Genomic DNA, 11,834 nt, shown 5'->3' with positions numbered 1-11,834 from the left:
GAGTTATCCAACATGGTCACCACTGCCTGATTGGGGAACACCAAGATAGAGACTGTCTGTGCTTGGTCAGATCAAAATCTGGATCCAGTGTCATTTTGAAAATGGTTTTGCAAAATTTATTTTACATAAAATGATACATTATAAATAGTTATTTAAATAAAGTGTTTAATCAAGTTTTGCGGGACCCAATCAAATGCACAGACTCTCTTATAAGGACATGTACTATGGATTGGGGTTTGGCAGTACTTGTGTACATGCCCTAGATTCCATAATGATGGTATTGAATAGTGGGGGGGTTGTATATGATAAATAGTTATCATATAGGGAGTTAATTGGAATTGGCTATTTTAATTAGTACTTTATTTAATTAATGGATATGGTGCTAATTATAATTATCCATTAAATATTAAATAAAATAATTAATTAATACTTTCCCTATTAGATTCTACTTCTTCACTTGTGTAGCACTTTGAGTTTAAACAGAACTGCCAAACAAAGAGAGAGAGTCAGACTCTCACTAGGGATTTATTAAATCCTACTGGGATTTAATTAATTCAAAATATTATAAATAGGAGACCAAAAAATGCAGAAGAGAGAGCTCTCCACATTTTTGGGCAGACACTCTCTCTCCTACATTTTGGTCTCTCTCTCTCTCCCTCTTATGATCTCTCTTCTTTTTCTTCTTGCTTCTCTCATCTGTGTTTGAGAGTTAGGGTTTGTGAAACCCTAGATCTGTGCTGAGGAATTTGATAGCATCTGGGATTGGCGTGTAGAACCTTGGTAGCACCATTGGAGGTTCAGATCTGTTTGCTTGGAGCGCTCACTGGAGGAAGAACCACTGTCTATTGGAGGAGCAACACTTGAGGCTCACGAGGTTAACAGTTCTTTAATAATTCTTTCAGTTATTTAATTATTAATATTTATGGGATGCGAAAGAAACTCGAATCGACTAATTTCCACTGCGCATTCAAGTATGGGATGGATCCCTCTTGCCATGTGATGGACTAGAGATGAATTTCTCCGTCCCTATTGTGATATAAAATTTTATGGGACACAATAGGGAAGGAGAAACCCTAATAGGGATGCACCAGGGTTCCCATGGGCAACCATGGGAAACCCTAAAAATTAAATGGGGCACCCATGGGACACCATGGGATAACCCAGGGCGTGCAATACCCTAATTTTCAGTAAATTGGTTTGCCAAGGGAGCCATGGTTTGATCCCTAGACCGTAGTTATGCCTACAACAATATCAAAATATTCTCAACATTCTTGGTTTTGGCATCCTTCAAGAGGCAATCACTGCATCAGGACTACTTGCTTGAAACAGACTTTTTTGGTTTTAAAATAAAGTTTTCTTTTAGCAGATATGGTTAATTATCTAAATTCCAGGTACCAATCTCAAAGACCCACGTAAATTGCCTTACAGCATTAGCTATTCCTTGAAACAACTTCTTTCCTGTTTCTCCTGGTGTTTGAGTGGCAGCAAGAACCTACTCTCATAAAGAAAGTAGCATAAGGGAACATGGCATTGCATGTGGCTGCTTACAGGGGTCACTTAGCAGTGTTAGAGGCTCTAATTCTCGCATCGCCTTCGTCCAGTTCATTGAAAAACAATGGGGGAGATACCTTCCTCCATATGGCTGTAGCTGGTTTCTGCACTCTAGGTTTCCGAAGGTTGGACAGACAGATTGATCTCATGAAGCAGTTGATCTGTGGAAAGATCATAAGTATGCAAGATGTCATTAATATCAGAAACAATGATGGAAGAACTCCCCTTCATATGGCTGTTCTTGAGAATATACACTATAATCTAGTGGAACTCCTAATAAGGGTACCGTCAATTGATTTAAAGATACGTGATGTTTATGGCATGACACCGCTAGATCTCCTCAGACAAGGGCCAAAATCTGCATTGTCTGAATTACTGATTAAGCAGTTGATTTCTACTGGTGGAATGTCCAATTGTCAGGACTATACGGCTAGAAATGCCATCGTTTCTCACCTAAAGATGCAAGGCATTGGAAGCAGTCCTGGAACTTCCTTTAAAATCTTTGATGCAGAGATATTCTTGTACACAGGCATTGAGAATGCATTAGATGCTGGTGGTGATCTGGGAAGTGCAACATGCTCAAGTGAAATAAGTAACTTTGACTTAGCCGATGGGACCCATGGCTCTTTTGATAATAAAAGGACTGGTTCTGTAAACTATGCAGTAAGACATCTAAAAATTCTCCTCTAATGGTCAAGGCGAAAAGAAAAGAAAACTGAAGATTTGAAGAAGTTGGGAGATGATGATTCAATAAGATCATGTAAGAAATAGAGAAATTTGGATGACACTCCAACACCACTCAAGCAGAGATTCTCAAAGCCCGCATCTCTTTCGGACAACAAAAGGGCTCCTTCTATAAGGAGTAATCTTCCAAGTCCATCCCACAAGAAGAAGCTTGCTGTAGGACTAATCCATGGTGTTGTTCAGGCCATACAATAGTTATCATTTCCCACCGGATCATTTACCAGTTCTTTCTCAAACTCACCGATTCCGTCACCTACTTCATTGGATAAACAAAAGGATATGCATACTGGAAATGAAAGTGCTAATCCCTCTTGCTCTAAGCAATCTCTAATTGGTGGAGAAGTGGACATGAGCCAAAAACAAACCCCAGTAAAAAGGAAGTTGATGAACCAGTACTTCTGTTTCGGTGCACAAAGCTTGTCTGTACATGACCCTGCTATGGGGCCTTCGTCAAACTAGGGTTATAAGCGTTCACTTCTATCAATGTCTTGATTGAGTTGATCTGAAAAGATGGTGCCTGTGTGGCTCCTGTCATTAGAGACTGTTCCAAATCATCTCATGAGGTTTACTGCACCTTTAAATGCATTAGATCAATAGAGATCTACAGATGTTATTTTGTTCTCATTCTCATGAGACAGCCATAACGTCCAATGTATTTGTTGAGATGTGTTACCCAATATTATAAGGGTACTTTTGGTATTTTATTTATGCTTTATTTATGTACTTTTGAACAAGGGTAGAGTTGTAATTTGGGCTGTGACACTGTTCACATGAACAGTGTTGTGAACAGTGTTTCCCTTTGTAATCTCTTTTATTATTATTATTATAAATAGAGAGCTTGACTGATCTCATTGATCAATCAAGCCATTCACAAAATTCCTGTTTTGTTAACATGGCATTAGAGCCAAATCAACTCTGATTGATTTTTTCAAAACCCACCACCCTCCCCTCATTCGAACTTCATCCATTCCCACCCTCTCTCTCTCGATCTTCTCTTCTCTTCTTCGTTTGGTTTTTTTTTTCCCACATTAGGGCAGCACTAGGGGGTGATCACAATGATCTAGATGCTGCCCCAACTACCCCACATTCTTCCACCACTTTTTTAGATTGATGGAGGCTGCAAGACTGCCTGCGATTTGAAGAAGCTCCTACGATTTGAAGAAGTTCTATTTTTTTGAAGATCAGGCCTCCCTACAAATTTTGGCTGCTTCTTCCCTTGAAGAACCTTCTTCAGCTACTGCTCTCAGCCTCCATTCTCTTCATCTACAGGTTTGAAGACCCCTCCCCCTTATCGATCTCTCTTTTCAAGGTTTTTTCAAAACCCTGACACTAATCGATATTGGGGTTTGGGCTGTTGGTTCTTGCTACCTCTGATTGGCACCTTTGCTGCTCTTATTCATCATCATTCCCTGCCTCAAATCTGGGAATCTTGGCTTCCTTACAGCCCCTCTATCCTGCAATCGATTTCTGCCTATATCGATTCTAGGGCTTTTTTGGGTTTTTTGTGGAAGGTTGCTACTTATTGAAGACTCTGGTTCCTGGCTACCATGACTGGTTCTGATTCTTCTTCAGCCTCTTCTGGCATTGATGGACAACCTAGGACTGATTTACTGGCACTTGCTGCCCCCATTAAACTTGGTGGCTCCAACTACCTGAAGTGGTCTCGGTCAACCAATCTGACAATAGCTGGTCGTGGCCTTACTGGCCATCTTCTCGGGACAACTTCAAAACCTGCAGAAGAAGGTGCTCCACTCAACAAGTGGTTATCTAATGATGCAATGGTAATGTCCTACCTGATTCACTCTATGCAGGGGGATATCTCCGATAATTTTCTGCTACTGAAAACAGCCCAGGCTATATGGAGTGGTGCTAAAGAGACTTATGGTCGCATTGGGAATGATGCACAGGTCTATGAGATTAGAAAAAAGGCCAATGGGACTGCCCAGCAGGACCTCTCTGTTTTGAAGTACTATGCTGCCCTCAAGAACTTATGGCAGCAATTGGACCACTACTCTGACTATCAGCCCTCCACTGCTATAGATCTGGCTGCCTATCTCAAACACATCGATAAAATACGTGTTTATGATTTTTTGGCTGGCCTAAATATGGAGTTTGATCCTATTCGGGTTCAGGTACTTGGCTAGTCTCCGTTTCCCACTCTGGAGCAAGCCTTTGCTATGGTTCATAATGAGGAATCTCGTTGGACTGCCATGTTGTATTCCTCTCCTGTTGATCGATTTGCCTTGCAAGTTGCTTCCAATGTTTCCTCTTCTACCACTACTAATGGTGGTACTGCTGCCCAGAAAGGCCCAGTCAAGTGTGAACACTGCCACAAGCTCTACCATACTAAAGCTCAATGCTAGAAGCTCCATGGGAAGCCTGCTGATTATGAAGAAAAAAGAGGCCGTGGGAAGTCCAAACCTAAGGTTCATATTGCTGATTCTGTACCTACTACTGCTGCTGCCCCTTCCTCTGATATTGGGCTTACTCAGGATGAACTTTTAGCTTTTCATTGCATGCTTCAGGCCTCTTCTGCTGCTCCTACTACGCTACCTACACCTACTACCAATCCTGGTTCTCACTTTGCCTTAGGTATTCCAGTTAATAGTTTGTGTGCATCGGCTGTATCCACTCCTTGGATTATTGATTCTGGTGCTACAGACCATATGACTAGCTCATCCCATGTGTTTCATTTTTATTCTCCTTCTTCTGGCCAAGACAGTGTTCGAGTAGCTAATGGCTCCCTTTCTCCTATTAATGGGAAGGGTTCCATACGCTGCTCTCCTACCCTTTCCTTAAATTCTGTTTTGCATGTTCCTTCTTTTTCTACCAACCTTATCTTTATCAGTAGCCTTACTATAGATCTGAACTGCAAACTGACATTTTTCTCTTCTCATTGTATTATACAAGATCTGGAGACGGGGCGCACGATTGGGGCTGGTAAGATGTAAGGAGGTCTCTACGTCCTTGATACGGGTCAGCCTTCTCCGTTGCATTCGGCCTCCTCTATAGCTCATCATCTACAGTTCACCTCGTCACCTGACCTTCATCTCTGGCACTATCGGCTTGGTCACCCATCTATTAGTACCTTAGCTTTTTTTATTTCCAAACTTACTCAAAAATTGTAATAGGAATGAGTTTTTATGTGAGGCTTGTGTTTTGGCCAAACAGACTCGTTCCCGTTATTCTTCCATAAATAAAAGAAGTGAGTTTCCATTTGCTTTGGTTCATTCTGATGTGTGGGGCCCTACCCGTTGTAATTCCATTACGGGTCATAGATGGTTTGTTTCCTTTATAGACTGTTATACTCATACTACTTGGGTTTATCTGATGAGCCATAAAAGTGAGGTGTTCCGCTGTTTTCAATTGTTTCATCGTATGGTTCAGACCCAATTCAATGCCACATTGTGCATTTTACGCAGTGATAATGGTAGGGAATACATGGAGGGTCAGTTCCAATAGTATTTGTCTGCCAATGGTATTGTCCATCAGACCAGCTGTGTTGACACACCTACCCAGAATGGGGTTATTGAAAGGAAAAATTGACATCTCCTTGTGGTAGCTTGGGCCATTATGTTTGCACGGCAGGTCCCTTCCCAATACTGGAGTGATGCCATTCTTACCGTTGCTTACCTCATAAATCGAGTGCCTACCCATGTCCTTGATGGTCGTTCCCCCGTTGCTCTCCTTCAGGGTTCGTCATCCTTTGTGGTTCCTCTCAAAATTTTTGGTTGTGTTTGCTATGTCCGCAATCATCTTCCTTATGGGAAATTTGATCCACGGAGCATTCGGTGTATTTTTCTAGACTATTCTGCAACCCAGAAGGGATACAAGTGTTATCATCCCCTTACTCGCCCTACCTTTATCTCCATGGACATTGTCTTCCATGAATCCTTACCCTACTATTCCCAGACACCTCTTCAGGGGGAGCAGGATCAGGTTTTTGAAGACGTGTCTGCTATTCTTCCGGCTCCTATTCAGGGGGAGCCCTGTGTAACTTCAGCTCCTATAGTGGTTCCTCATCAAGGGGGGGCATAGACCAGTCAGTCAAATCCCTATCGAGAAAGTATATACCCGGGGGCGCACAGGACAAGTTGAGACTGCCACCACCACCATACCACCTCTACAATCGTCTGCATCTGATCCAGATCCAGACCCTGCTACTTCACCTGGTAAGGATCCTTCTCTTGATTTACCTATCACTGTCCGTAAAGGCGTTAGGTCATGCACCCAACACCCCATCTCCAATGTTATTTTCTATGATGCTTTATCTCCTTCCTATCGTGCATTTGTTTCTTCCCTTTCCTCTGTTTCTATTCCTCAGAATTGGTAGGAGGTGATTGCAGATCCAAATTGGAAAGCAGCCATGATGGAAGAAATGACTGCCTTACTTAAAAATGAGACATGGGAGCTAGTTGTTCTTCCTTTGGGTAAGAGACCAGTTGGATGCAAGTGGGTATTTGTTGTCAAGCAGAAGCCAGATGGAACAGTGGATATATATAAAGCCAGGCTTGTGGCCAAAGGGTTCACTCAGACTTATGGGATCGACTACCAGGAAACATTTGTGCCTATTGCAAAGCTGAACACTGTCAGAGTTTTACTGTCTTGTGCTATCAACCTTGGTTGGGATCTACAGCAATTGGATGTAAAAAATGCATTCCTACATGGAGAGCTGGAAGAGGAGGTGTATATGAAAGTTCCTCTAGGTTTTTCCTTAGACAAGAATCATGGGAAAGTTTGCAGATTAAAGCGGGCACTTTATGGATTGAAGCAATCACCACGAGTATGGTTTGGTAGGTTTCATAAAGCCATGGTCTCCCATTGATATAGATTGAGTAATGCTGATCACACTTTATTTATCAAGAGAAAGGGAGAAAAAGTCACTCTTCTTATAGTTTATGTTGATGACATAGTTGTGACTGGTAATGATGCAGATGAAGTTTCTCACTTAAAGGCTTTCTTGGGATGGGAATTTGACATAAAAGATTTAGGACAGCTAAGATATTTTCTTGGGATTGAAGTTGCCCGGTCTCCAAAGGGCATCTTTCGCTCCCAAAGAAAGTATTTCTAGATTTACTATCAGAAACTGGTTTGCTTGGTTGTCACCCTTGTGACACTCCTTTGGAAGCTAATACCCATCTACAAGAGAAGGATGGTGAGCCTGTTGATAAGGGCAGATATCAACGATTGGTGGGAAAACTGATTTACCTCTCCCACACCAGACCAGATATTGCCATTGCTGTGAGCCTAGTGAGTCAGTTCATGCATGATCCCTATTCCAGTCATAAGGTTGCTGTTCTCCGTATTCTCCATTACTTGAAATTAGCCCTAGGAAAAGGGATCCTTTTGTCTCCCCATGACCATCTTCGCATTGAAGCTTATATAGATGCTGATTGGGATGGTAACCCAGACAGGAAGTCAACCTCTAGCTACTGTACCTTTGTTGGAGGGAACTTGGTAACATGGCGGAGTAAAAAACAAAATGTGGTGGCAAGATCAAGTGTTGAAGCTGAATTTCGTGCCATGGCCCAGGGCATATGTGAGTTATTGTGGCTTCAGAGTTTACTCCTAGATATCCGTGGGTCTGTTCATCTTCCAATGATGTTGTACTGCGACAACAAAGCAGCGATTAGCATTGCCCATAATCCAGTACAGCATGACCATACCAAGCATGTGGAGATTGACAGACACTTCATCAAGAAGAAGTTAGAGAGTGGGCAGATTTGTATCCCTTTTTTGAAGTCTGGAGATCAACTAGCTAATGTCTTCACCAAAGGGTTGAGTGGAAAGTTATTTTATCCTAGCCTAGTCAAGTTGGGTATGTGTGATATCTATGCCCCAACTTGAGGGGGAGTGTTGAGATGTGTTACCCGATATTATAAGGGTACTTTTGGTATTTTATTTATGCTTTATTTATGTACTTTTGAACAAGGGTAGAGTTGTAATTTGGGCTGTGACACTGTTCACTAAACAGTGTCGTGAACAGTACCGTGAACAGTGTTTCCCTTTATAATCTCTTTTATTATTATTATTATAAATACAGAGCTTGACTGATCTCATTAATCAATCAAGCCATTCACAAAATTCCTGTTTTGTTAACAGTATTTGTAGTGTGAACCTTCCTTCGTTATTTAGTCTGAAATCCAAAAATGTTTTTAGGTCAATTGGCTCTATGTTGAGGCACGATGAGAACTAAGCTTCTACATGTAATTGTTTCTCTTTGGAACTAACAAGTGCAGTAGCAAAGAGCTTTATGCAATTTGGTTTGGAGTCCAGCATTTTTGGCCATGTTGAAGCTGTAGAACAAAATAATGAATGGATGTGGATTCCATCTTTCAATAGTAACCTAGCAGAGAAGATTATTCAGCATTTCAAGTTTTGGAGGGATACCCACTGGTCCTAGTTTGCTTGAATCATTCTCATTAGATCACCATAGGCTACATACAGTCCCTAGCTGCAGATTGTGGAAAAACCAATGCAGAATTCAATCCAAATAGGTAGTGTTTTTAACTCTCAAACTGTGGGTCAACCCTGGAATCATGTGTGCAAAATGAGTAGTAAGTACTGTTTTGTTGTTATGGATTGCAACCGAAAATACAAATTCATGTGGAGTAAGCGTCAAGTTTCTAGTATTGGCAGAATTGAAAACAAAGCTTAAAACTACAATCAAATTAGACTGAACAGAGAGAGAAATCATATTAAAAATATATATATATATATATATTATATATTTAATCACAAGAAACAATGGAGAAGACTTACAAAGAATCAAATAACTCCGAAAACTAGACAGAAATATGAAAAAAAAAAAAACCAAGAGTAGAGTCTATCAAACCAAAAATTAATCATTCATAAGCAATACAACTGTTCAAATCCAACCAAATAATATTTAATATTTATTATTATTTAAATCCGATATGGAGGAATAATGAAAACTCAACACTAAAATGTTTTCTAATATCAGAAATAAAATTAGCAAATCTATGTCACAAAACACTACAAGGGAGGCAGAGGAAGGGGAAGAGGACAAGCCATGTACCTCTGTCATAGCTACTGAGATCTTGAGATCTTGGGTGGGTTACTCTTCCTGACATGGATTCTCTTTCTTCTTTTCAGGGATTCAAAATGGTTTTCCTTATACTGTGGTTTAGAACAAGGGGAAAAAAGAAATGGAGTCCATCGCAATTACCGCCATAGGTTTGCACATGGATTACAGTGAGAAAGACAAATAAGGGATTGGGAAATGAATGAAATAACCCCCAAATGGAGTTGCAGAATCCATGAACAGAAGAGACAAACAAAGAACAGTAAAACACTTGGAATGGGGTAGAGAGAAATGGAAGAATGGAAACCAAATGAAAGAGAGATGAAGAAAATGGGGGGTCAAAGCCTATCATAGCAAGAAAACCCCAACGATTTGGTAAAAATTTCACCCACATCACAGCAGAAACGGAAAACAGTGAAAAAAAATAAATCACTCACACATCAACAAAGCGAGAGAGAAAGAAAAAAAAAAGCCATACCTAATCATCAATAAGGGTTTGTTACCTCTTTCTATAATGATTCAAGTTCTCATTATGCGGTTAATATTAGATCTACCTGCAACATGATTCAGTCATTGGCATTATCTGGTAGGGACGGAGAATGTGTTTGAATTTGTAAGTAGCCGAGGTGGTGGCGGTGCTAGCGGTGAGAAGGAGAGGTACAAAGATGTCAGGGTCGCATTCAAAAAATGCAAAGAAAAGAGAAAAGGCGGGGGATGGAGGGATGTAGCTTTTGGAGTTGTGGCGGTGGAGTTTTGGTGGTGTCTTTACACAGAGAGAAAAGAAGGTATTTTTGTCAATTAGAGAGAGAAGAGGGTACTTTTGTCATTTAAAAAAAATTGACAAAAAGTGTGGAGTATGTACTTTTATAGGATACATAGATATAGGGTGGGACAACTCAACCCCAAAAGAAAAGAAAGACTAAACCTGCACCACAAGCAAGACGGGGACAAACTCCTAACAAGTCAAAAAGGAGTCCCCAAGACAAAAAGCATCAAGTGCACTCCTCTCTGGTCTTCATCACTGACCATCGAGAATGCACGCATCATCGGCACAACCTCCGTCGGGGTCCACACCAATATCATCATAATAACTAGGGCTCTCCTCCTTGTAATGAGCCTCCATGCCACAGCAGCATCCACCTGCAGAATCATCTAGAAGAAAAACATGTATAACAGAGTGTGAGCCCCATTGAGCACGTGAGCAAAACATATCATCATGCATGCATATGCAACCACAATCCACATGATCCTTTATGATATGCAAGTCCAGATTATTTATTAGCCACCTAACAATACGACTAAGTCAGGTCTATGCTGCTACAATCCCCAATACATGTATCCCTAGTGCGGGCTTGGTTACCCCTTCCCGCGATACACCCATTGAGTTGTCGGAGAGGACCAGCCGGCTCCAGCATCTCCCTACCTAGGTCAGCCCAACCGGCCCTCTGGATTAACTCCTGTGAGGTAACCGACTCAATATAATCTCACCTTCCGGTGCTTCCTGACATATAATTCGAGGATAAACTGTATATGTGGCATTCTGCCAAAAATTCACCTATTGGTGCTTCCCAAGCTTGTAGCCTGAGGCTTCCCGACATATTTTCCCTGGGGCATCCCAGCTATGCTGAGGCTTCTCGGCGTAAACACCTCTAGGGTTTTACGGTAGTCCTCATATTTATCCAACACCTTAACCCCTGTTGGCAAGGGTGCGTAGCACGGGTGATGAAACTCTAGCCCCATATCTATATGGCATCGTATGAGTCAGGCGGTGTCAACCGTATCCCATACTATGGGCTACCACCGGCCTCATCTCCAAGCTGACTACGGCATCTAGTCTAACATTCACAGTCATCATATGAAAGTCACAGTGTTGATCAACAGACAATCAAAGTGTAATAATTTGAATAGTTGAATTGAATGTAATAGCACAACATTTATAATTTAAGAACTCAATTGCCAGCATAATATTTCAGTTGCACATACATACACAATAATATTTCACTCACCTGGATCTGGTTCTAAGAAATCAGTTATAAATTCAGTTCCAGCTCAGACGGCTATAGGCCTTGAGCACAGGATCAACTCCTAGGTATAAATAAAAAATTGTCATTTTAATATTCCAAACTATTTTTGGACCATGCTGGGCAACGGTCTCTGCCTAGCAGTCAGCCATGTTGGGCAGCCTTGTGCGAGGTAATAAGCCATGCTAGTCAACGATGTGCGAGGCAGTCAGCCATGCTGGGAAACGATGTACGAGGCAGTGCAGTAGCCGTGCTGGGCAGCCTTCTACGAGGCAGTGTAGCCATGCTGGGCGGCCTTGTGCGAGGCCGTGTAGCATGTCAGCCATGTTGGACAGCCTTGTGTGCGGTGTGCCTGCCATGCTGGGCAGCCTCGTGCAGCACCCATGATCATGAATAGGCACACAGATAGTAGGGCACCTCAGCTTGGGCATTTTATTTTTGCACCACACTTGGGGGCACACGCGCTTGGTCTA

The 11,834-nt window shown here is 41.7% G+C and overlaps 1 protein-coding gene across 1 annotated transcript; it reads left to right on the top strand.

Annotated features, from left to right (window-relative positions):
- Window positions 1-1,524: 1,524 nt before the first annotated feature.
- LOC122659297 (ankyrin repeat-containing protein At5g02620-like) lies at window positions 1,525-2,922 on the top strand. The gene has a single exon (XM_043854426.1). The coding sequence runs from the start codon at window positions 1,525-1,527 to the stop codon at window positions 2,239-2,241; it is 717 nt and encodes a 238-aa protein (XP_043710361.1). The 3' UTR covers window positions 2,242-2,922.
- The last annotated feature ends 8,912 nt before the right edge of the window (window positions 2,923-11,834 follow it).

Source organism: Telopea speciosissima, chromosome 4, assembly GCF_018873765.1.
Source record: "Telopea speciosissima isolate NSW1024214 ecotype Mountain lineage chromosome 4, Tspe_v1, whole genome shotgun sequence".
NCBI classification, from domain to species: domain Eukaryota; kingdom Viridiplantae; phylum Streptophyta; class Magnoliopsida; order Proteales; family Proteaceae; genus Telopea; species Telopea speciosissima.
The sequence above is the reverse complement of the archived record's forward strand: the minus strand, read 5'-3'. Positions and strand labels throughout refer to the sequence as shown.